This window comes from Bos indicus, chromosome 28, assembly GCF_029378745.1.
Source record: "Bos indicus isolate NIAB-ARS_2022 breed Sahiwal x Tharparkar chromosome 28, NIAB-ARS_B.indTharparkar_mat_pri_1.0, whole genome shotgun sequence".
Taxonomy (NCBI): Eukaryota; Metazoa; Chordata; class Mammalia; order Artiodactyla; family Bovidae; genus Bos; species Bos indicus.
Genome location: NC_091787.1, coordinates 25,665,392 through 25,691,712, shown reverse-complemented (window position 1 = coordinate 25,691,712; position 26,321 = coordinate 25,665,392). Strand labels below are relative to the sequence as shown.

General features: G+C 45.8%; 1 protein-coding gene and 1 non-coding gene across 3 annotated transcripts in view; one reads left to right on the top strand and one right to left on the bottom strand.

The window, feature by feature from the left end:
• HKDC1 (hexokinase domain containing 1) overlaps positions 1-24,688 on the bottom strand; it is a 39,955-nt gene extending 15,267 nt beyond the window's left edge. The window contains exons 1-9 of one of the 2 annotated variants that reach the window (XM_070781824.1): positions 24,342-24,688; positions 18,617-18,779; positions 14,072-14,220; positions 13,860-13,979; positions 9,790-9,885; positions 7,907-8,006; positions 5,539-5,722; positions 2,066-2,221; positions 742-975 (exon numbers count right to left, since the gene is read on the bottom strand). In XM_070781824.1, coding sequence (XP_070637925.1) covers positions 742-975; positions 2,066-2,221; positions 5,539-5,722; positions 7,907-8,006; positions 9,790-9,885; positions 13,860-13,979; positions 14,072-14,220; positions 18,617-18,779; positions 24,342-24,404 — 1,265 coding nt within the window. In that variant the 5' untranslated portion in view covers positions 24,405-24,688. Of the gene's footprint in view, positions 1-741; positions 976-2,065; positions 2,222-5,538; positions 5,723-7,906; positions 8,007-9,789; positions 9,886-13,859; positions 13,980-14,071; positions 14,221-18,616; positions 18,780-24,341 lie in introns of those variants that run through there. The other variant, XM_070781825.1, reaches the window with a different exon arrangement.
• On the top strand, positions 3,637-3,708 carry TRNAC-GCA (transfer RNA cysteine (anticodon GCA)). The gene has a single exon. It is a non-coding gene; the product is annotated as a tRNA-Cys (tRNA).
• Positions 24,689-26,321: the final 1,633 nt, after the last annotated feature.

The window sequence follows — 26,321 nt, the reverse complement described above, 5'->3', positions numbered from 1 at the left end:
CGTGGTGACTCAGCAGTAAAGAATCTGCCTGCAATGCAGGAGCTGCAGGTTCGATTCCCAGGTCGGGAAGATCCCCTAGAGGAGGGCATGGAACCACTCCAGTATTCTTGCCTGGAGAATCCCATGGACAGGGGAGCCTGGTGGGCTACAGTCCATAGGGTCGCAAAGAGTCAGACACAACTGAAGCAATTTAGCATGCATACACTCATAATATATTGATTGAACATCATCTCTGCCCACAAGGAAAAGGTTTTTTCCCCAGCTCTTCCCAGGTGTACATGCCTGACTGAATTACACCTCTGTTAGTCAGAGGGGCTTTCATTCTCCCTACTTCTGTGTTTTCCTTCCGGTATCCTTCATGTGAACACGGCAAACTCTGCCATCCAGTTATTGCCCCATTTATAACTGGACATATCTTACTTTCCTATCTTAACATAGTGAGTATTCAATAATAGATAGATGAATATAGGGATAGATAGATGGATAAGCACATAGATGGATGGCCTTGGTAGTTCAGGCTATTGGCTTTAGCAAAATATTCCTTTAAGAATGATCCCCTAAAGCAGCCCTGCCAGCTAGATGAATGTAATCTCTGAATTCACCCTTTGCTCTATAATCTCAGAACCATAGAATATGGTTGGTTCTGGAAACCCAGAAAAGCAGCCTAGTTTAGAAAGAAAACTGGACTCTGCTCCAGGGGAGATTGCTTGCGGAGGGTGTGGGCCGGAGACCAGCACTCACTGGGGGTGAATCTTGTAGAGTGTGCCGTCCACGCCCACCGTGGTCCGGAGCCGCACCAGCTTCTTGTTCTCCCGGAGGCGTGTCAGGATGGCTGCCAGGGCGGCTGCGCAGAGATTGGCCGAGCGGAAGGAGACGATGGTGCAGACGTGCTGGACCGCAATGCAGTCTGCATCGGACGGCTCCAGGCCCAAATCTGTCAGAATCTCTCTCGTATTGGCTAGGCCTTCTTTGTACCTGGCCAGGGGACAGGAATGAGAGGATCACACTGCCCCATCCCATGGGAATCCCCCTCAGAGAGAGTGTTCCCACCTCTCGGGACTGTGACCATAAACAGGCTGGCACATCATCTTATAATAATAATGATGATTCAACAATGATCATGGCGGCCACCACTTATTGCTCACTCACTATGGGCTGGGTGCTAGTCTAAGGACTTGACATGTGTGTTAACTTAGTCCTCACAACAAACCTGGGGGGAGGACCGTCATTATCCTACTGTGCTGAAGAGGGATCTGAAGCACAGACAGGGTAGGTAACCTGTCCATGGCACACGGCTGGTGAGTACAAGGGTCAAGACTTGAACTCCGGCAGTTAGATTAAGGAGCCCACCCTTGTAAGCACCCTATACTGCACTGCCTTTCATAGAAACTCAGTCCCTGCCAAGCTCTGCATAAACAGATTCTGGAAGTCAGATGTCACCCTGCTGAGCTCAGAATCTAAGCTGATTGCAAAGCTCAGGGCAGTGCCAGGGTTTCTAACAGGATCTTGAGTCAACCGGGGCCAGTCAGCCTCAGCAGTCAGCTCCCTACTGCAGACCTTTGTGTGAGCTCTTCTCTCTAATCACCAAAGCCAAAGCCAAATGCAGGCCCTGACAGCAGCAGGTAGAGAAGATTATTGCTGTAGTGGGAATTCTTAACTTGGATTCCACGCTAGGGCCTTAATGGTTCCAAAGATGCCCTGATATTATAAGCAGAATTGTGTGCAAGTGTGCATTTTGGGGGTAAAGGGTCCAGAACTTAGACTCTCAAAGGGATCTGCAACCCTAAAAAGGTTATATCACCAGTTTAGGGAGGAAAAAGGCAAAATAAGAAGGGGGTAAACCTCCAACAGCAGAAAACCTGGCTATTGAAACCAACCAGAAGCCACATGTGAGGCATGACAGGCACTGCTAATCCACCTGAAGCTGTGCACAGGTCTGAAATCGTCCCAGTGAAGAAGAAGATCTGGTTCCTCCTATGCACCACTCCCATGAGCACACCATGCCTTGGCTGCCCACCTTACCCTCTTCAGAGTCAAGGTGGGAGGGACCCTGCCAGTAGCTCACCTCTCCATGGCAGCCACATGCCGTGTTTCAATCTTGCCCTTAATGTGAAGAGCAGAGGATTTCTCACCGCCAAACAGGAGGCCTGCCTTGGCCATCTTCAGCAAGATGAGCCTGACGAGTTCACCCAAGTATAGGCCGCTGATCATCTTTTCAAACCTACATTTTGGTGAACAGATAAGTAGCAGCAATGCCTTTGGTTATGCAGCATTCCTTTCCCAAGCCCGTGAGCCATGGCCCATGGTCAGGAACACAAGTAGTGGAAAGGCCTCTTTCCGGGTCAGGAGGCCTCAGTCCTTGCCCCACCTTGAGGTGCCCTTCGGAGCCCACTGCAGCTCTCGGAGCTGCATTATCCCCGCGTATAAAAGAGGAACACTGAACTAGAGGAAACCTATGATTCTTTTCTGATCACAAAGTGCTTGAGTCCAAGAATCTTTATCTCAAATCACACTCAACTGTGGGGTGCCACTCTCAGATATAAGGAATCTCAACTTCAGAGAATTTAGGTACTTTCCCAAGATCACTAACCACAGCATGACAAATCCTAATTTGAAGTTTTTTCCAACTCCTACGTGTTTCTGCCCAAGAGAAAAAGATGTTGCGTCTGTTAGTTGGGCTTAGATCGCCTCAGAGAGGTTCCACAATAATATGAGTAAAATAGATAACCAACAAGGACCTACTGTACAGAACAGGGAACTCTATCAATAGTCTGTAATAATCTATATGGGAAAAAATCTGGAAAATAATGAATATGTGTATATATATAATTGAATCACTTTTTTGTACACCTGAAACTAACACTATAAATCAACCATACTCCAATAAAATTTTTAAACATAGTAATAAAATAAAATCTATAGACACACACAAAATAATATGGATGAAATGTCCCACCACATTACCCACATGTGGACTTTCAGTCTGCATACAACAAGCAATTACTGTTTCCCAAGTAAACTATTAAATATAATTTTTATTCTGCAAACATAATAAAATACAAAATCAAGGACAACCAGTTTCCTAATCAACTTTATCTATTTCATTATAACAAGTCTTAAAACACTGCAAAAATAGAAGACAATAGAAAGAAATCCCAGCTGAGCTTGGGATAGTGGAATTATGTTAAGTGAAATGAATAGTGTGAGGATGCTAAAGTCCTCACAGTGGACCCAGTTCCTTAGGCTGTGACTGTTCTGTGTCACCAGCAGAATGGGTGTGTGCTGGGGAACAAGTACATCAAAAGCAGAAATTTGTTCCTCAGATATTCACTTCTAGTGTTGAGTGGTTTCCAGGAGGTACTTAAAATGTTTATTCACCAGGGCTTCTTGGGAAAATGGTTGATTCCATTGCTGGGACTGGGAAAGTACATGGTGAGCCTGGAGCATCTTACTGTGCAAGAAAATAAGGAAGTATTTAAAGAGTGATGGGAACATGTCAAGAGCACTTAGGGACTAGCTTGAGCTTCCACTGGCTTAAATCTGAAAAAAAAAATTGATAGGAAGGAATGATAATGATAGGAAAAAATGATAACTCATTAAATTATAAAAGAATCCATATTAGTATAAGGAGCAACTTCCCTGGTGGCTAAGACGGTAAAGCGTCTGCCTGCAATGCAGGAGACCCAGGTTCGATCCCTGGGTCGGGAAGATCCCTGGAGAAGGAAATGGCAACCCACTCCAGTATCCTTGCCTGGAGAATCCCATGGATGGAGGAGCCTGGTAGGCTACAGTCCACGGGGGTCGCAAAGAGTCAGACATGACTGAGCTACTTCACAGTAGTGATGGGAACATGTCAAAAGCACTTAGGGACTAGCTTGAGCTTCCACTGGCTAAATCTGAAAAAACAAAATTGATAGGAAGGAATGATAAAATAATGATAGGAAAAAATTATAACTCATTAAATTATAAAAGAATCCATATTAGTATAAGAAAGTAAGTGGAGGAGATAGCTCTTCCTTACAGTATTCCTTACAATAGAATAGCAACTAATAACTGCAGAGAGAATGATGGATCTAGAAATTCATCAATGGGCGCTAAAACTAGAGAGTAAAAGTTTAATGAAACATAGGATAATTGCATAATCTCGAAGTATCTCTTCACCAGATACTTATTCATTACAGAGGGAATAACCTTGTGGTGGAAAAACCTCTCGAACATTCCCTTAATCAAGTGATTTGAATTTGTGTCACCAGTAACTGAATAAATATTATACACTTCCAGATCTGATGCCCCGGAAGGACACACACCACTTGTGTGATAGTCCTGCTGAAAATGCACCACCTGAATCCAGTCATGAGAAACGTCAGCTACAAGCTGAGAGACATGCTGTGAAACACATGGTCTGTATTCTTGAAGACCACGAAAAGCAAAAATATATTACAGAAGATTGAAAGAGGTGAAAGAGATACGGCAGCAACATGTAATGTGTGATCCTGGACCTGGACAAGTTTTCTTTTTAAATAAAGGACATTAGTGGGGCAGCTGGTGAGTTTTGAGTAAGATCTATAAATTAGATATTAGAACTGATTAAATGCTAATGTTTTAATTTTGATAATTACACTTTGGTTATACAAGCGAATGCACTTGTTCTCAGGTAATACTCTGAAGTATTTAGGGGTGAAGGGATACTACATTTGCAATTGTAGTCTCAGATGGTTCAGAAAAATGATTTCATTCAGACATGTGTTTATACAGGTGTATGTTTTATACAGGTGTATATTGTATGTGTCTGTGTATATACATATACACACAGATCGAATGTTACTGTTTGGGAATTTGACTGAAAGTTGTACAATTCTCACTACTTTTCTATAAATCTGAAATTATTTTTTAAAATTGCAAACATTTTTTCATTCAACAGACACTTTTTGTTTGTTTTTTAACAAACACTTAAAGCTGCAACAATGTGTAAAGACGCTATGTGTAGAAAGGAAAGGAATTCCCAAGTGTAGCTGCCTTCAGGGAGCTTAGCATACAGTCAGAGCTGAGGCAGACCCTGAAGGCTTATACCACATGTGGGCGTGGAATGAGAGTGCAGGAAGTCTCCATGAGACCTGAGGCTGGGAGGGACTCACACCAGGTGCTTTGCGATGAGGCCTAGGAGACAGTGAGGTGCAGGGGAGCCCTGAAACACAAATGAGGAATGTGTGCTTCCTTGGGCTGCACTGATTTGTTCTGTGACCATTCATTCCAATGGGCCAAAAAGGCAGGACTTGAGTCACCGGGTTCACAGCTGTATCTCCCCTGCCTCTGGATTGAATTTGATCAGGGATATGACCTGGGAGAAGTCACTCAGTTTCTTTGGCTTCCCTTTCCTCATCTATCTGGTGAAACTGAAATATCAATACAAGCCTTGCCTCTTAAACTCCCTGTGACGGAGAACAAGCGACAGCTAAGGAGTCTCCCAGGTATGAAGCGTACCTGAGTGAGTGGACAGTCACTGGTGCTGATGCCCAGATTACAGCACAGGGTACTCACAGCTGCTTCCCGGGGTTAAGAGAGCCGAGGTCCAGCTCCCGGTCGAACTCGGTGCGGATGTCCTCCAGGGCCCCGTCGTCCCCGAAGGCCCCCCACTCGGTGTTGACGCACATCCTCCCCTCGTCGCCCTCCACCAGGTCGATGTTGCTCATATCCTCCATGTAGCACGCGTTGGTGCCGGTACCTGGACGAGGGAGCAGAGAGAAAACGGACAGACACGAGGGCTCCCAGCTGGGCAAAGACAGAGGAAGCCCTCAACCGCCCGAGAGTCCTCTGAAAGCGCCACAAAGTGCTTTTGATGCACTCCCGGGGCTGGTTCTTGCTGAGGGAAGCAGCTTTGGCAAGCCCGGGAGTTCATGAGGAATGAAGCTGACATGTCAAGTCCACACTTGTCGGGGTGTTAATGGTGTACTGTTATGAATGGAGTCAATTGTGAAGAAGTCCCCATGAATATGTATGAAAGCTGACTGAGCACATTTACCGAGAGGACGATGAGTAAACTGAATCTCATGTTTTTAAAAATTCACCGACTCATAATATTTTTAATCCTTTCCCTGTGCCACTTAGCCTCTTCTCTATTTGATACTAAAAATATTCCTTACTCATAGCCTGCCACAAATTGTTCCTAGCATAAGCTACATCCTTATCTTTGACAGTGATGAGCTATCACATAAGAGAGCAACATGCATTATTCAAACATAAATTCACTCCAAGGAAATGCCTCAAACACTTGAGTAGTGAGGAGTGGCTGCAGATAGGTACAACCTGTTTGAGATATATTGGGATGATGGAAGCGTTCCAGCTGGACTGTGGTGATGATTACAAAACTCTATAAATTCACTAAAATCACTAATTATTACCTAAATGAGAGGGTTTTTATGCTTCAAACCCTATGCTTCAAAGGTAGTCTTTGTTTGGCCGTGACATGTGGCATGTGGGATCTTAGTTGGCCAACCAGGGGCCAAATCTGTGCCCCCTGCAGTGGAAATGTGGGGTCTTAGCCACAGGATTACCAGGGAAGTCCCAGTAAAGCTATTTTTGTTGTTGTTGTTATTGTTGTTTTAATTTTCTTTCCCTGGCTGATATTTAGTCTCAGGATTTTAAAGGCAACATGAGAAATAAGAGTCGTAGGCAATCAGATTGTAATACAATATCTGGAAAAGGCTTTTCTCAGAAAAGTACAGACACTGGCACCCAATTAGCAGGTTATCAGACAGTCAGTAAGACAGACACAGCCGACCGTGGCAGGTGCCGTGCGGGGCAAGCGCCAGGCCCATTCTGAGGTGTGGGGCTCCAGGAACTGGAAGGCAAATCAAGACCCCCAGATGTAAAGATCCTACTCTTTGGGAAAGTCAGACTGAGGAGAGTGAGATGCAAATTAGGAAAAAACAAGTCAGAAAACTTTCCCCAATAGTAGTAAAGGAATAGGAGGGTTGAAGAGACATTTGAGAACAGCCTATAAATCCAGTCCATTTGGCCTTACTGACCCCACACGGCCCTTTTCACGGATCCCTCCGGGAGGGCCCCCTTCCAGCTCAGGTGTTGAGACACCCACGGACACTCCCACTTTGCTGTGGCCCCCCTGGTCCTGCGCCACAGAATGCAGTGGCCTCTTGGCTGGCCTTAGCCCCAGTAGTCGATTCTCTACACAGCAGCCAAACGAGCTTTTCCAAAACGCACACCCCACTTGTCCATCCACCACCCAAGGTCCTCTAGTGCCTTCTCTCCCGTGGGTTTAAAGTCAAAGAGCTTCCAGGGACTGTGTCCCACGTCCTCGGTGATCTGCCCAGTCCCAGCCACTCTTTCTCACCCGAATGGCCTCACTCGCTTTGATTCACAACCATTCAGCCTTTTAGGGCTCCTCAAGCAGCCCAGACTCATTCCCCTCTCACAGGCCACAGGATTCGCTTCCTCTCCATCTCTGCTTTGCTCCCTCCTCCTCATCATGGAGGTCCCTGCTCAAATGTCAGTCCTCAGTGAGGTCTCACCTCACAACCCCACTGCCCTCCCTCTCAGTCACATCACCCTGGTTTATATTCCTCATCACACTAACCACCTGAAATGTGATTTGTTTAGGCCATTTTGGTCTCTCACCCACCTCTGCACTGAAAATTTCACTGAGTACAGGAATCTTTGGGACTCTCACCATCGAGAATCCAACACAGAGCCCAAGGCCTAGCACACAATGGTAACTCAGTAAACACTTGTTGAATGAATGCGTGTATTAATTTTCTATCTCCCTATGTTGCTTCTTCTAAGTAGAAACCACCAATACTCTTCCCACAGAATTTACTCAGAGTTTCCTGAAACTAAGCCCCAAACCAGCCCCTTTCAACCCACCTCCAAAGAGCAAGGCAAATTGAGTTACCAATGATGACACCAACTTCGCAGTAGGGATCGTCATAGGCACACGTCATCATGGTCCCCACGGTGTCGTTGACCAAAGCCAGGATGTCCACATCTAAGTCCTGTTGGAACACAAGTCCCAGAGGGCATCAGTGTGTGGGAGAGAGGCACTATTTCCTTATTTTTCCCCATAGGGGAAGCAAAAGTAACGAAGGTGCCTGGTTGAGAGAATCACTAGATCCTGTCTTCTGGGCCTGCCTGTAAGAAAAAAGGCCTTTGCCCCACAGCCGTTGTCTGCCTTCAGTCAAGACGTTCTGACTTTTCCTGCTGACCCCTAGATCCTACACACCTGTGACTCAAGATGAACTAGCAAAACAGGAAAGAACTGTTAGGGAAATTAAAATGGAGGTAGTCTTGTTCGAGATTCAAAATTAGGGGAGCAGGCCTCTGACTGACTTCCGACCTTGGCAGAACTACATGTCTGCTTGCAAGCACACTGGTGGTTACCAGCAAGTCAAGTGGCACTTTAGATAAGAAAAGGAGTGGGTCTTGGACTTTCTTAAGCCCCTGGAGACCTCGCTAGTCCCCCAGGGTCTAAGGAATCTTAAGATTCACAAGTTGAAATGAATAGCATGTAAAAGATAAAGGAAAACCAGAGCTGCATTTTCATGTGAAAAACGGTTAATAGTATCAGTTTGCAGGCTGCTTATAAGCAGAACTGTGATTTGAAGTCTCATCCATGGTGCGGATGCACCACCTTGGACCCTTTTCCCAGCTGGGGCTCCAGATTGCTATTACTTAGGACTTCCCAGTGTCATTCAAGTGTGGATGTAGGTTGTCGGCCCAATTTGGTGATGTATACACTGTTATTCCTCTCTATTGTTTCTGTTTCTTCTAATGACCGTATATTGAAATTAAGTTATATAATCTTCTAGAAAAAATTTAAATTGTTAAAAAAAAGAAAGAAGGACTTTGTCAAGGTTTAAGGTTCAGGGGAGAAAAAGAGCAATTGAGACTGAAGAGTGAATGAAACCCATGCTCCTGTTTCATGGGTGAAGGCCTCTGAGCAATGAAAACATGAGGGACACATCTCCAGGACTCCAGCCAGTGCTTGAAGAACGCTGAGGAATCATGTTTATCCTAGGAGGAATGGTGCCTCCAGGAGAAAACACCAAAGTCCCCGCCCACAGGGACATTTTAACCAGCCGCAGCCAAGTCCTCTCCGTGAGCAGCACCAGGGGTTTCCTGTTCTATCAAGTCAACTAGGGTTATTGCACCACGGTTCCACAATGTTTGGGAGAGCATTTTAAAGCAAAATGAAAACAATAAGAGAAAAAGTATACAAAAGACTATGATAGCAACTTTAAAGAGAAAAAAGACTGGAAGGGTATACTTCAAAATATTTCTCACATTGTCAGTGTAACAAGTCAACTGGGTTAATTTGTGTACTCAGCTCAGCCAGGAGCATGGCTTGCTTTAATAGTTCTTTAAATTATTGTAAAATGTATCCAACAAATAGAGATATTCAATGAGTAGGGTGCGGAAAATGGGACAGAGAACCAGACAGGAAAGAAAATGACCTTTCATGCCTCAGAGAGGAAAGGTGAGGGCTGGAGCATCACACAGCATCAAGTCTAACCAAGACCCCCTGAAGAGGCTATGGCAGCTGGGGAGGTCCCAGGGAAGTATTGGGTCACCCTTCAACAGTAATTGCCACATACCAGGCCCACAGGAGGGTTTATCCAAATTGGCCACATCTGTGCTACAGTGAGAACTTTCTTAAGATCAAGTCCCTCTCTGATTCTCCTTCGAGGGCAGACACGGCAGAAGACAACCCTTCCCCACCCCCACAAGAGATAAGGGCCAGAACTAGGGGAGCTCCCCACACTCAGATGGGTTCCTTACCTGGTGTCTTTTCATAGCATTGGTAAGAGAGCTCACTACGTCTGTGCCCTGAACTCCCCTCGCCTTAAACTTCTTCGTCCATGAAAGCAGGATACCCTGGGGGAAGATATTAGATCCAGACAAAATAAAGAAGGCACGCAGTTCTGAAAATGAGCTGCAGAAATTTCATGCTTACTACAGTGGGTCCTCTGTAGGCTTCTCTTTAAGTTGAGTCACACCAATTCTTTTATTTCCTTAGAGGCCTTTTCTAATAATTTTGACATGTGTATTACTCTCATCTGAGCAGTTTAAAATATTATACACAGGGGCAGAAAGAACAATGGCTGCAGAGTCAGAATGCTTGGCGTCACAATACACTGTCCAAGTCATTTAACCTCCCTGAGTCTCAGTTTACTCATCTGGAAATGGAAACATCACCTCCCTGCCACAGGAGTGTTCTGATGGAAGTACCCGGAATGTGGCAGACACATGATGTGTGCAGAATGTCTAGTTTGCCAGGTCCACAAACAGAACCAACGTGTTACCTTGTAAGACTCTTCTGGGGACTTAATTCCAACTTGGAAAAATGGATCTCAATATGCATTATCAATTATCTGCTTACAAGTGGTATTTCTCAAAGAGTTTCATGTCTAACATAGCAAATAATCACAGGATTTTTCAGACTGAAGGAGAACTTGCAGATTAAAAAATGCCCAAGGTTACCTAGTGGAGAGGAGTTGAGCCCAAACTTACAAACTCCCTGACTAGCCCCACCCCCTCAGCTTATGAATAAAGCAGACAAGCTTCAGAAAAGAAGGAAGTTGCTCCAAGTCTCATAGTCAGTGAAGGAGAGAACCCAATTGGTATGCAGGTTTCTGAAACTAACCCCCTCCCCCACACCCCTCTAACCCCCCACCCCCACTTCAGAGATCAGGTTTTTTTCCCTGCACCACAGCGCTACCTAGTGGTAGCTCCCCCTAACTTCTGCCCTCTTGGGCTATGGTAACTCCTGCCCCGCTGGACAGAGGAGTGAGAGATTGTTTGGTCGTATCCCCTCAAAAAGGATGCCAGGGACAATGTGGGACCTGTTAAGGGGAGATATATGGCGGAGTGGGGAGTAAATGCATGTGACATAGTGTTAAGTGGGAAAAAAAAGCTGTACATACAGCATAGCACCAGTATTCAATATAGATACAATTGCAAGGGGCTCAGACAGAAAAGAATCCGCCTGCAATTCAGGAAGCCCAGGCTCAGTCTCTGGTTGAGGAAGATCCCCTGGAGACGGGAATGGTTACCCACTCCAGTATTCTTGCCTGGATATTTCCATGGACAGAGGAGGCTAACAGGCTATAGTCCATGGGATCCCAAAGAGTCAGACACGACGGAGTGACTAACACTTTCATGACTGCAAGGAAAACCCAATAATTCTAGTAGTGGCTATCTCTGAAGGTTGGGATTAGAGGAGATTTCTATTTTCTTCTTTAAAGTTTTCAATTCCGACCTTCTTTTCTCTCTCTTTCCCCCCCTACCTTTAAGAAATATTGCCATTTTATCATCAGAAACACACATACACACACAGAAATTTTTCTTTGATTAAGACTTTTCTGTTTCCTCATTTAAACAAACAAAACAACAACAAAATGACCTTGTCCTTTAAGTCCAATGCCCTGATCTTCTTTAATCGTTTTTTAGTGTCACAAAGAATCCTCCTCAGTCACACCCCCTCATGAAGTCTTCCCTTTCCCACCTCCTTCTGTACCTACATGGTTGATCAGACTGCACCTTCTCCAAACCCCTTATTTTCATGTCACAAATTTACATGCAGCAGAATCGTGGTTAAACAGCTATGCCCACTCTTGGTTGTTATTACTAATGCATTTCCTTATGACTGAAACTTTTCTGCTTTAGACTTCTCTGAAAGGCAACCTGGGAGGAAATTTTATAAAATGCAAGTAATTCAACTAGACTTGGAAGAGAAACATTTGCACCTTTACTTGATATAATCAAGCCACCCTTTCCTAGTTTAAATGTCATCCGAAAACTCTCCTTGGGATGCAACACAAAATGGGTCAAAATGCTTTCAGGCACCTGTTGGTATTTTTTTAAAAACAACTGTATTTACTTACTTCTGGGCGGGGGGTGTGTGGCATGCTGCACAGCATGAAAAAATCTTAGTTCTCTGACCACTGATCAAGCCTGCACCCCCCTACACTGGGAGCAGAGAAAATAAACCACTGGATCACCAGGGAGTCGCCTGGTGGCATTTTAAACAACATTCTAGAGCTCTGTGTTTTTGGAAAATCAGTGTGGTCAGAGAGTTTGTGAGCTTGGGCTGAGCAATTCTTGGCTGTGTGGCCTTGGATAAGTCTCTTAACCTCTCTGAACTGCAGTTTCTTCAAATATAAAATTGAAATAATTTTATCTGCCTCATACGATTGCTTTGGGATTTTAATGAGGTTATACACACGGAGGGTTCAACATAGTACAAGTGTAAAAATCTGAGGTATAGTCTATCATCATTATCATAATCTTCCTTCTTCTTAAGGTCTCTGTTCCTAAGCTCAAATAAGAGGTGTTTAACTATCTGGAGAATTGAGGCCTAATTTCCTGACTCCCCCCACTGCCCCTACTGACTTGGGGGAACTCTGTCCTTTAAACTTGCAAAGACAAGCAAAGCTCCACCTGGCCTCTTCTAACTTTCCTGAAACCTTTACACTATTTCCACCCCCCACCAATTCTTTCTTTAGAAAATAACTAATCAGTAAACCTTAGCCCATATCCTGTATAGATAGATAATGGTAAATTCCCATTCAATGGAACCCAGTAAAAGATTGATTACACCTTTCAATTGTCAGATAGTTATCAAGCAGCTATTAAATATAAGACACTGCGCTTGAAACCCTAGAAATGGACAGGAAGAACAATATAAAATAGTGCCTGCCCTCCAGAAATATCTGTTCAGTTGAGGGACAAGGTACAAAAGCATGAAGAGACAAGTTGTATGGGGACATTCATTAAAACTGAAGCTACCATCGATGCACCAGGCGCAGTGCTCAGCACATTACAGAAGCTTTGTCTAAGCTTCACCTCAGCCCAGCGAGTAGACAGTATCCCTGTTTTACAGATAAGAAAACAAGGGACCCAAGAAGTTAAGTAACTTGCCCAGGGGACACAACAGGTCCTGAGCCATGATTCAAAGCCAGGTCTATTAAATGTGAAAACCCACTCCCTTTCCACTATCCCATAATCAATAAACGTCTCAAGGCAACAACATCAAACACATCCCAAGTCAAGGTGGGTCCATGGATTGGCTGTGAGCTGGGTGCCATGACCTGTCTGGGCAGCAAGAGTTCAGGGACCATCACCCCAGGCAGGAGACCTGACTCAAGACAATAGCCTCCTGGCCCCAGAAATCTCCCTGTCCTGTTATATGGCCCCTTATTTATTTTCACAGATTCACGTAAGATCAGGTTTACCTTCTCCCCATTTACAAACTGATAATCTGAGGCATAGAGAGGTGGATTACCCGAGTGCCCAGCTGGCTACTTGCACAGCTAAGAGTACATCCCAGACACCAGGTCTGCTCAGTAACACTGTCACTCCAGGGACCCCACCTCAGCCCTCCTCCTAAGGGTTCACTGTAGAGGGAGACTCCCCCAGCCTTCCCCTTCTTATTCTAGTTAACTGTGTCAGTGCTTCCGAGTGTGGTCGCCAGACCAACAACATCCATACCACCCAGTGAATATTAAAAATACAAATCTAAGGCTCCATTGGTTAAGAAACTCCTGCATGGGGCCCAGCAATCTGTGTTTAACAAGCCCACCAGGGGTTCTGACTAAACCAAGGTCTGAGAACCACTGAGCTTGGTGGTGAAACCATTTCATTCCTTGTGCTGCGCCCAGGGTAAATGTAAACTCAAGGCAGCCGTGGTACCATATTCTCTGCCTCACTGTTTAAAAAACAAAGAAAAAACAAACAAGAAAACTCCTGCTGATCTTTCCTGTTCCCAGCCTGACCCCCGCACATGCCACATTCTCCAGCCCCAAACCCAAATCCTACACAGCTTATTCCCTCCCTTGCACCAGTCTTACCTCTTCTAATTTAGTCTGTTTGCAGGGAAAGGAAAAGGTTAGGCCAAGAGGTAATTTCTTCTGCATCAGTTCTTTGGTCTTCATGAAATCTGCCAGACAGTCAGCTACGTATTCAAACAGCTGCAGGGAAGAGAAAGCATAGCACACAGGGCTAAGGTCATCCAGAAACTTGGTACCAAGGACCACCTTCACAGAGCCCCCGGCCTTGGTACCTCTGTGCCATTCCCTCGGATGATTTCATTGGGTGTTGGGTAAAACTGACTCTCCATCTGGACATTTCGTTTCCCCTCTTCAGAGACTTGTACCTTCAAGACTCGAAACTTGGATCCTCCAAGATCCAGGGAGAGAAATTCCCCATTTTCTATGAAAAATATAAACCCCCAAAAGTTATCATTTACTGAGAGTCTGCTATATACAAGCTCTGCATTAGAAGTTGGACTGTGATAAACATGAACTCTCACACCCCCACAAGCCAGGTATGCCTGTGTGCCAAGACTCTAGAAGTGTGACTGTTGATTTGCACCCTCCCAGTGAAGGGCAAAGTTGGGGTGTGACCCAAGTCTGCCTGCCTCTGGCGCCTCAGCCGTGCCCACTGGGCCATCCTATAGGGAATAAATGTGTTCACTGGGAGAGGGGAAATGTGAATGCACTTTTGGCAGGCGGTAATAGAAATGTGCCTTGAGAGACTTCTCTGGTGGTACAGTGGATAAGAATCCGCCTGCTGATGCAAGGGACACAGGTTCAATCCCTGGTCTGGGAAGATTCCACATGCTGCAGAGCAACTAAGACCACGCACCACAACTACTGAGCCCACGCACTGTAACTACCGAAGCCCATGTATACAGAGCCTGTGCTCCGCATCAAGGGAAGATGCTGCAATGAGAAGCCCGCACACCATAACTGGAGAAAGCCTGCAGGCAGCAAAAAGACCCAGCACAATCAAAAATTTAAAAAGAAAGAAAGAAATGAGCCTCGAGGATGGAGCTTATTCTAGCACACCACAACCACCACAACCAGGAAGGGAGAGTTGATACTCCACAAAACGCAAATAAGGCAGAAAAGACAGGAGGATTTCAGGGAAGAGAAACCAGCTTCATACAAGCCTCAGTCTCACGGACACAGAGAAAATACTCTAGGAGGGAAGGGAGACAAACACCTAATCCTGGCCCTTAAGGAGCCAAGGATGCTTAATATTTTGGGCCAGAGTCATTCCAAAAGGAGAAAATGTAACATGACCTAGCCCAGTATAAGACAGATGCTATTAATAAGATGGCAGAAATGACACACATGTTGGGGTGGGTGGCCCACCCTGATGACTTCAACTCAGTCATCAGCATCCAGCCAGCCAGAATTCCTGCCTAGGACCCTGCCAGTGTCTTTAGCATCAGCCACAGATACGGGATGAGAGCTCATGTGTGCAGACCCTTGAACCAACAAGTCTTTGTACAAAATTAACTGTGCTGGAAAACTGGCTGCACATGACCAGGCATACTTCATGACATATACCCAAGGCATGTATAAATGAAACTCCATGCACACCAATCTGGTCACCCAAATGGCCTTTTTTTGGTACCATGTGACCCTAGACACAGCTGCCTGAATCTAAGGGACCAGCTGGCCATTCGGATTCATTCCTTGTAAAATGTGAAATAAAACACAGAGGGAAATTGCTAGTAAAAACAGAAATGGAAGTGTCCTGCACACCAGAGGTCAGCTGGTAGCCAAGGTGGCCACGTGGTACGCTGAAACCATAGACATTGGGCTTTCCTGCCCTGGCTTGTGCTATGTCTGGCTTGTGCCCCTCTTCCTTCTCCACCCTCTAGTGCAGCATCTCCCAAAGGTGCACAGGGACTGAACAAGTAGATTTCTGGAGATTCACGATCTCCAAGGGGAGAAGCCTGGGAAACTGTATATTTAGGAATTATCCCATTGAAGTGAAAGTGAAGTCGCTCAGTTGTGTCTGACTCTTTGCAACCCCATGGACTGTAGCCTACCTGGCTCCTCCATCCATGGGATTTTCCAGGCAAGAGTACAGGAGTGGGCTACCATTTCCTTCTCCAAGGGATCTTCCTAACCCAGGGATCGAACCCAGGTCTCCCGCGTTGTAGGCAGACACTTAACCGTCTGAGCTACCTGGGAAGTCCCCCAGGAGCTTAGGCGAGTGTGGAACCTTTGCCCCAGTGCAGACGTCTGGGGCCCTCAGCTGATAACACAGAGGCTGCTGGTCTCACCCACAAGGCTTAGCCTCCAGGCAGCCTAGGAGGCAGAGGTCAAGAAGAGAGGCCACTGGAGAGGGGCCTAAAGAATCACTGACACATTCAAATCACAAGATGGGCACTTCCTGCCCCCCTTCCCTTGTGACTGGTGGAGAAGAAGGCACAAATCACAACCATGCTTTTAAGGCTCTTGTAAGAACAGTCAAGTGCAGCTCCCCGACTGACAGCTGGGAGGTAACTAAGGCTCTATCAGCTTACCCGCCTCAGGCAGGTGCAGATGGAGGAGGGGAAACTAGAGAGTGGGCCGGCTCTGAAGGATTTCTTCTGGAAACTGCACACATTTCAGAAATGGAGGCCCCAAGAGATTAGGAAATAATCCTAAAATCAGATCAGGAGCTCACAGGAGCTCCATAGCACTTGGGACATCTTGGAGAGTTTCGAGCATTCCTTGTACATGACCTCATCTGATGCTACCAAACCTACAAGTTGGTAGACAAACTGGCCACATCTCTTTTACTAATGAGAACAGGGGTACAGTGGTTCTGGGACTTTACAAAGGCATATGGCTCCACAAGGACTCTGGGTCCAGGGACCTCACTGCTGCAGAATCCCTGGTGAGACCCATTGTGTTAGTGAGAGGCTCTGAGGAGACCATGAAGACAGGAGGTGGCATCTCCTGGCCTGATGAGGAGGTAATTTCTAAAACTTGGTCAGTTTCACTTCCAAACCTTCCTGAAGCAGCCAGCAGCCTCCAGACCATTGAAGGCCACTTTCCCTTGCTTCTGGGGACACACCTCCACAAGAAGAGCCAAAGCACTGGAAGCCAGGAGGACTCTGAGCTGGTGCTCCCAACACACACATACCTTATGACCAGGTGCTTCTCTGAATGGCCCCAGAGGACCCATCAAGGACCACAGTCTTCTCAGCATTCTCAAAGAGCAGTGTCAGAACTCAGCAGAGATTTCAAAGCAGGACTGTCTCTCTTCAGAGCTTGTGTTTCTCCACATGGTACAGTGCCCATGCCTCACAATCCCCACCGGCGAGGGAATGGGTCTTTCCCATCACAGTTCCCAGGAGCCTCTCACATGGCAGAGTCAAGCAACTTTGGCCTATGTGTTCTCCCAGAGGGGCCCAGAGCCCTGCTAATCCAATCAAACATCCCCGAGAGCTCCCTAAACTTTAGTCCTTGCTCCCTCGAAAGCCCCAAAGCCCCTGCTGGAGCTTGGTTGGAGCACTGGGACTCTGACATTGGGGGTAGCCCCTTGGCCCTCATTGCTCTCATCTGAGTTGGGGATAAGAGCTCCACCATGGGGTTCTTATGGGGATTGTATGAGACAGCGAGTCCCTAGCACCGCATGACCACAGGAGGTGTGTAGTAGATACCAATTTCTTTCCTTCCTATGGCTTTACCCAGAGGCTGAGAGTAGAGCAGTTTGATGGCAAAATAATAGTTCCCACAAGATGTTTACATCCTGATCATGGGTCCTATGAATATATTAGGTTCTGTGACAAGAAGGAACGAAGGTTGCTGATAGAATCAAAATTGTTCATCAGTTGGCCTAAAGTAATCACAGGGTTTTAAAGTATGCAAGAGGAAGGCAGAAGGGTCAGAGTCAGAGATCTGAAGATGCTACATTGGGGCTTGAAGATGGGAAGCGCATGAGCCAGTGAACATAGGAAAAGCTGGGAAATGCAAGGAAACAGAGAGACTCTTCCCTAAAGCCTCCGCAAGGAATGCAGCTCAGCCACATCTTGATGATGGCCCTTGATTATAGACCCATCTCAGACTTCTGACCTCTGGGGCTGCAAGAGAATAAATGTGTGTTGTTTAGAGCTACTAAGTGTGTGCTAACTTATTATAGCACCAAGAGAGAACACATTTTACAGATAGAAAAATCAAAGCTAAACATTTTGCCAAAGGTCAGTGATCAATGACAGATCTGGGCCTAGAACTCAGGTTTCTTCAATTACCATTTAGTATTTTTTCCACTATTCTGTCTTCCACTACTTGCTATCTGTAGCCCAGAACCTAGGTACTTAGGAGTGAAATGCCATTTACTATCCGTTCTGCAAACATTTCAGGCCTAGTCTGCATCCAGGACTATGCAGCGCCAAAGCACTGTTTGAAGAAGATGCAGACTCTGCCCTCAGGTCGCATTGGCCCCGTGGCGAGACTCGCATACACAGCAGGGTGACAAGCGCCTAACCCAGCATGGGTTGCTTCCCAGGTGGTCAGTGATCTCTACACTCAGGTGGGAAGGCCAGGTTGGTGTTCATAAGGGGAAGAGTGTTGGGATGCTCCAGCAGGAGAGGGAACAGAATGTGTAGGGCCAAGGCAGGCAGGGAGAAAGCAAGATGTATTGGAACTTTGGCTCCAAACTTTTGATATGGAACATTACTGGAGTCGGGAAGGTGGGAGGGGGGAATGTGGAGAGAGGGCTTGGAGAGGTAAGCCAGGAAACAGGAGACAACTTCAGGTACCCATCAGCCAAAAGGGAGCCAGGAGGAGCAGCGTCCCTGGCCGCCCCCAGCCTCACTCACCCGAGCCGTCTGGAATGGCCCTGACGAAGGTGGGCAGCATCTTCACCGAGGCTGTGGGGTTGGTGTCCTTCCCTAGGCCCTTCTGCATTTCTGCCTGGAACCGAGCCATGATGTCCAAAAGGGTCTCATTGGAGAGGCGCATGTGGTACAGGAACCTGTCCACCTGGAACAGAGTGCAGAGTGATCAGGGTTGGCTGCTGGGGGCACCTGCCCTCCATTCAAGGCTGTTAATTCCCACTCCAGGCAGAAAGCTGCATTCCTGACTCAGGACAGCTTCTTCTTTTTTTTTTTCTTTTTAAAATTTATTTATTTATTTTTGGCTCTGCCAGGTCTTCGTTGCTGTGCACGGGCTTTCTCCAGTTGCGGAGAGCAGGGGTCACTCTCCAGCTGTGGCGTGCAGGTTTTTCACTGTGATGGCTTCTCTCGAGGAGCACAGGCTCTAGGCTGAGTAGCTGTTGCTCATGGGCTCAGCTGCCACACAGCATGTGGGATCCCCCCGAAGCAGGAACTGAACCCATGTCCCCCGCATCAGCAGGCAGACTCTCAACCACTGGACCACCAGGGAAGTCCCTGGGACAGCTTCTTGATATGGATCCCCAAAGGTCCCTTGCCTGACCCCTCGCTGAGCTTAGAACAGAATTGAATGGAAAACTGAGGGGTGAGGGGTAGGGACTTCTTCTTCTGAAGGACAAGCCCTGAGGAAAAAATGGTTCCCCCGCTTTTCTGATGGGACAATAGAGGGGCAAAAACAAGGACTCGATTTCTAATTCCTAGTTCAAGGTCCTCACCATTTTCCCATTGGCTCTCCACTGGAAGAGACTAGCTTATAGAGTGAACCTTAAATTCCAAAACAAGGAAGCTTTCTTTTATGCAGTGATAATAATAGCTATTCACATGTCTCCCCTTGTTTATGGGCTGCTAGGAAGCTCAAAGCCAAATTCAGTTTCCAAGTACAATCTCTGAAAGTGAAGTTGCTCAGTCGTGTCCGACTCTTTGCGACCCCATGGATTGTAGCCTACCAGGTTTCTCCATCCATGGGATTTTCCAGGCAAGAATACTGGAGTGGGTTGCCATTTCCTTCTCTTGGGTATCTTCCCGTCCCAGGGGTCGAACCCAGGTCTCCTGCATTGTAGGCAGACGCTTTACCCTCTGAGCCACCAGGGAAGTCACAATCTCTGAAGTCCAGTGCTTTAAATTTCCTTTTTAACTGAGGTTGTTTTAACTAAGATGAAGTTTAATTTTTAAAGCCAGCTCAAATTGCTATTAGAAATGAGTGGATGTCACTCACATAATCAGAAAATTGGGACAAAGGACAAACACCCCAATGGAGGAAAGATAAAAATTATTCTTGCTGTACACAGTCCATTTTAAGGTAGGAGTCACATCTTACTACCTGCCTCCCCATGCTAACACGAGTCACTCGGTGGTGTGGCTTGGACTCCCAGGACTTGCTGGGTTGGAGAATCAGAAGGGACAGTGGGACAGGCGCCTTGTAGTGCCACCCTGCTTTATATACTGAACAGCCTTGCTATTCATCCAAGTCACAAGAAGGCTTAATCTGGGCACATTCCTGTAGGAATTGCTTCCCCACACTTTTCCCTAAGGCTAAGAACATTGGTTGCAGTCTGAAAAATGCTTTTGTGTGTGATACCTCATCTAATCTCCAAGATATCCATTTGAGTCTCTTGCATTGTGGGCAGATTCTTTACCGTCTGAGCCACCAGGGAAGCCCCTTGAGGCAGCCAGGTAAGGCCAAAATGATGGCTCCTAATTGAGAGATGGGGACTCCAAGGCTCAGAGCCATTAGGAGAGCTGTATGTCAGGGGCAGCACTGGGATTCTAATTCCTCCATGTTCCTCACTCCAATGGCCTGGTTTTGCTTCACAGCTTTGTGCAGGACCCATGAGTCCAACAGACAAATTATACCAAAGCCAGGGGTCACATGACATTTATCATAAGACAGGTACCCAGCCTTCAGCCAAGCCTAGAGGGCAGGCATCTCAGTTCAGTCCAGAGCCAATATGGAGTCCTAAGCCAGTGAAGTGGTCCATGGTTTTGGGAGCCTGGGGGCCAGAAAGAGGCCAGAAGACCATCAGAGAGCCATTAACAAAAGAGGACAATTGGGCTGTCAGCATATTTGAGGAGATAGGATGGAACCAGGTCATGCTTCATTAAGGGCTTTCTGTTCGCTCGGAGTCTGTTTATGACTAATTGGTTGGCACAGCAACAGACAAGGAGACAGCCGACAGAAAGGACATGACCCAAGTAATTGGGGCTCAGAGAAGGGTGAGATGTGCCCCTCAGGAACTAAACTTGCTCTTTTACCACCCCAAGGCCCTTCAGACAGTGGCCCTGAACCTACTGCTCATTTCTTCCCATCCCCAGAGTATAATGAGCTTCTCTAGGCATTCCCATAGCATCATCCTTTTTAAGTAAGGAATGGTTTTGAGACCCTTTGGAGTCATTTGCCAGCTGATGTTTAAAAGAGTCATTCAGGACTTGGGGTTACTACTCCTGCTGTTTCAATAAGTTAAAGTTATGTCCAAAAAAAACGTCAACTGGTATGGCTTTCTTGTTTTGTATATATATTTTTTATCTTCCACAACACCTGGTAAAGTAGCTAGAAAAGAAGAATGAAACCTATGTTGGGACAACAATGCTATATTTTAAACCCAAACAGGTGATTTGAGGACTGTATAACCAGGAACACACATTGCAGGCACCAAAGAAGGTACCTGAGGGCCTACTCAAGTGAGTCACTCACTTGTGAGTCACTCCAAGCCTACTCTTGGAGTGACTCACAAATCATACGACATGAGATATTTTCTAAACAAAAGAACCAACAAGTAGCACATTTAACATACAAAGAGCAAATTCAAAAATGTAAGCTCAAAGCTGCTGAATTACAGAATGTGGGAGCTGGAAGGGACTTTACAGATCACTTAGTCCAAAGGTCCCATATTATGAAGCTAGAGTCATAAAATGGTTCAACTCTTGGACCCAGTGATTTCACTTCTGGAAACCTACCCTTAGGAAACAATCCCAAATATGGAGAAAATTAAATGCATGCCTGTGTTTAACATAGCAATACTTTAATTGGCAAAAAGTGTTTGTGAAAGTAGCTGAATGTCCAAAAAGATGGGGAAGTTTAAATTATGGCATATCCAACTTGATTGAATATTGTTATTATTTAGTCACTAAGACTCTTTTGCAACCCCATGAACTGTAGCCCAATGGCTCCTCTATCCAAGGAATTTTCTGGGCAAGAATATTGGAGTGGGTTGCCATATCCTTCTCCAGGGGATCTTTCTGACCCAGAATTGAACCCACATCTCCTGCATTGGGAGATGGATTCTCTTTTTAAAATTTTATTTATTTTTTAATCGTGGCAGGTGGATTCTTTACCATTGAGCCACCAGGAAAGCCTGAACAGAATATTAGAAAGGTCTTAAAATGATAATTATGGAGAAATCTATATACATGGTTACGATATAACAGTAAGTGAAGGACACAGAGCCAGAACAATATGCACCATATAACTATAAAAACATCCACTGTGAAAAAAGACTACAAAGTCTTCCACATGGCAAATATGACAGTGTTTATGAGAAGGATGGGACTAAAGGTAACATCTCTACTTTTTGCAATGTTGACTTACTAAACTGTAAAAAGTACACATAGAAAACCCTAGCCAGTCCTCTCTTTTATGAATGTACAATCTACAGGTCAGTGACCAAATTCAGCTCAATGCTATCCCTAGGTCAAATAATGTCAATGCATGGAATTGGAAAAGCAGCTGTAAGAGTGGTTTCTCCTCTCTCTTCTTATCTTCCCTCTCTCTTTCCCTTTCTTCTTCCTTTCTGTTTTATTTTCATTTTAATGTTGGTATAAGCAGGTTTCAAAAATCGTCCCAGGTTTTGAATACTAACACTTGCGGGCAAGTAGGGCCCAGGATCTTGACAACTCTCAAGGCAGGAAGCACAGAAACTCTGGAGGGGACTGGCTGCTTGACCAGGAGGGAGAACGAGCCTGTGCCTTTTGACCAGATGTATTGTCACCATGAGGAGGCTGAATGAGTTGTTGTTTCTCTAAACCTGTGACTCATCCAGGCAGCTCATAAAACCTTGCTATGCCAGACACCTGCTGGCCCACTCACTCCAGGTGGCTGGAAAATGTTCCTGAATATCCTTGCTCACCTCGCTCTTAACTTTCTCCCCAGAGAGAGAGGGGTCACCTCCAGGCCTTGACAACCACCGATCTTCCTCCCAGAAGGACCGAGAATAGACTGTTGGAGGCTGCGTACCTTGCCTCCTGGGCCCGCACCTGTACTGCTGGACAAACACGTCCAGCCTGATTCCAGGGTGTGACTAAAGGTTAACCACCACAACGGGGCCCAAGGAAATGAAACTCATTTGCTAGAATTGGAGGTATAGAGGTTGCAAAGGCTCCCCTTGGGGGCTGGAGAGACACCATGCAGCTTGCATCTTGATTAAGAAGTAAATGAATTCTTAAGCAGTGCTGTTTAGCACTTTTCCACCTCCTTAAGCTAGTAGAGGGCTCCATGAATCTAATTGATAAATGAAAAGTCAGATAACTTAACTCTGACTGATTTACAATATTTCCGGAGAAGCAAGTCAGCTCCCTAATGAATGTAGGGAGGGAGGTTATCCCACCCAGTGCAGGAGGGCTGCCCAAAGGTGCCATGCTTCCTTCCTTTCAGTTTGAAAGGCTAGGAGGCATCATGACACAATGGAAAGAATGCTGGAGGAGGAGTCAGAAGCTTGGGTTTAATCCCTACTCCACCTTAAATACCTGGGTAATCTTGGCTAAACCAACCTACTGGCAGAAGGAGAAGAGGAAAACAGAGGATGAGATGATTGAATGGCATCACCAACCTGATGGACATGAGTTTGAGCAAGCTCCAGGAGTCGGTGATGGAAGTCGGGAATTGGGAAGCCTGGCATGCTGCAGTTCATGGGGTCGCAAAGAGTCAGACACGACTGAGCAACAGAACTGAACTGACCTGCTGGGAGGACCTCTGGTCTCTAGATTCTTGTGCCCAGAGCCCTGCCATTGGTATGGCTAGAGTGGCAGGCTGGCCTCATTCCAGGCTGCCAGGAGAGAATGCTGTTGGCCTCCAGCCTTGGCAACTTTTAATCAGCCCACCTTGGAATCAGTTCCATAGATAGGTTTCTTGGGCAAAGTGGCAAAATAATGCACATCATTAACAGCACACACACCCCTGGCAAACAGCACATACCAATAATTTATATTTTGATTACTATACGTGGAATCTCACACCCCTTTTGGTGTTTGCATTTATATCTTTTCAAGCACGTGAAGAATCACGTGAATTACTTCTAAAGTTCTCAAAGTCTTTAAAAAAACAAAACAAAATGATTCTCCTTTGTATCCCTCCCTCCTAAACATCTCTCACATCAAACACAATCATCTCCAGGCTTTCTACAGACTTTCTCCTCATCCCCTTCCCATCTGGTGTCTGCCAGGAATTTCTGAGTGAAACTGAAGGCTCAGGACACTATGCAATGTACAGCTGGTGGGAGATTTACCTCTTTGTCCCCTTCTGTGAGTTTTTTTTTTTTTTTTAACCACTCCTGTGTCCCTTGTGCCTACTCTAATAAGCTCTCTTAAATCTTTTTACACGTAGGGGCCAGTTTATCAGGGAAGACAGAACCAGGTGTCTCTCAGCTCTGAGAGTGCTTACCTTCTTGATCTGGTCCTCCTTCAGCTTGGTGAAGTAAAACGCCATCAAGTGTACCGCAAACATTTTCTCCAAGTATGGTTTCTCCTGAGGTGAGCAGAGGTTTCCGTGCCGTGTTACTCCCACGTCTCTGGAGAGCTGCCCACTTCCAGTCCAGCCTGGAGGCTTCCGGGGAACTAGGTGCTACAGATTAAATACTTGTGGGCTGCTCAGTTCAATGATTAAACTTCGCCCCCAGTCTCTGGTCCCTCCCTCCAGCACGCACTGGATTGTCTAATAGGAGGCTTGAGGTGGTAGCTGAAGGTTGGTGGAGGGCAGGCAAGGGGTGAGTTGCTTGAGTCTTTGAGAACTGGGTGTCACAAAATCTCGTTGCTAAGCAACGTGCTCAAGCTAGTGCCCCACCAAGCCCACTCAGCTGAGGAAAATCTTCTGAGGAGTTGACCATTAAACAAAGCCAACTCCCAACCGGCTGAGCTGCTCTGCAAAAGTCTAGTCTCAGGCTTTTCTCTTCGGTCCTTTCTTCTCAACACAGGGACGTAACTCTTGGATCCCTGCTCTTCTAGAGCACTACCTTAATTAAGACTAAGTATTGCCCTGGTCAGAGATTTCAAGAATGTTGGGGCAAATTCCTTCATTTGTGACAGATCAAGATCTCTTAGCTAACAGCCTGTGGTAATGGAAAAAAAAATCAATAAAGGTTTATCTTTTCAGAATGGCAAGCCAGAAAACCTTGATTTCCCAGATAAGGAACTAGGGGAAAAATATCCATGAGAAGGAATGAAATCAGATGTACTCATTGTACTCACTGTGCTATTGGCGAGAAAAATCGAAGTCACAAGCAGGAAATGTCTCAGGCCACTAGGATATTTGGTTCATGTATCTCACACATCATACTTGATGTGAGAAGGGCCCATAAAGGAGCCAACATATGGGTACGACAGACCTTGCATTCTTCCTAGAGTCGTTGGTCAGCTAATAAAACCAACAACAATGTTAACAACAGTAGCTAACATGGATGGAACACTTACTATTTCCATTTTATAAACGTGAACACTGAGGCCCAGGAAGGTTAATTTACTCAAAATCACAAAGCTTGCAAACAGTACAATGAAGAATCGAATCCAGGAGTTTCATTTCAGGGCCCAGCTTTTAACCAATACATAGCATTGCCTTTCTTCTTTTTCCACATGATAGATGATTAATAGCTACTACTAGCAGCAGCGTTCTGTTGGGTTATTGTCAAGAATTCCAACTCCAGTTGACCCTTGAATAACATGGGGTTTGAACTGCATGGGTTCACTTATATGTGGATTTTTTTCAACAGTAAATACTACAGTACTCCATGATCCAGGGCTGGTTGAATCCTGCAGGTGTGGAATCGCAGATACGGGGGAACCACATACATGGTGGGCTGGCTGTTAACTGTTAAATTTTAGACTGCATGGAAGATCTGGTGCCCCTAACCTCTGAGTTGTTCAAGGGTCAACAGTACTCGGAAAACTAAACACAGAGGTATCACTACAACAGGATCTTCCCAGTGGCGGGAAATGGCTAAATAAGGAAATTTCTGAGCATAAGGTCCCAAACACTAACCAAACGCTTCCTAAAATTAGCAACTGCCTGATGTAAACGACGGTCAGATGGGCACCCCAGTGTTTCTCTGCTCTCATAGGCACCTGCTCTACAATACAAAGGGAAAACACTGTTTCCTGGTCAGCTCAACAGCCTCAGTTTTGTTTGCTTTTCAGCAGCATAATCTCATTAACCAAAACAATTTCCAGACAATTGCCAGGGTGAGAACCTTCGACAGCTGCCTCTTCAGAAGGCATTGATTCTCCAATCAGTGCTCACTGCCCATCCATCATGTGGATAGCCACTAGAGGTCTAGCTTGAGCCCAGGATGCTCGATTACAATTACTCAAATGCTTTTCTCAGATTGATATAAAACCCTCTCCCAGACTGAGAAACTATCCTTTTCAGTGT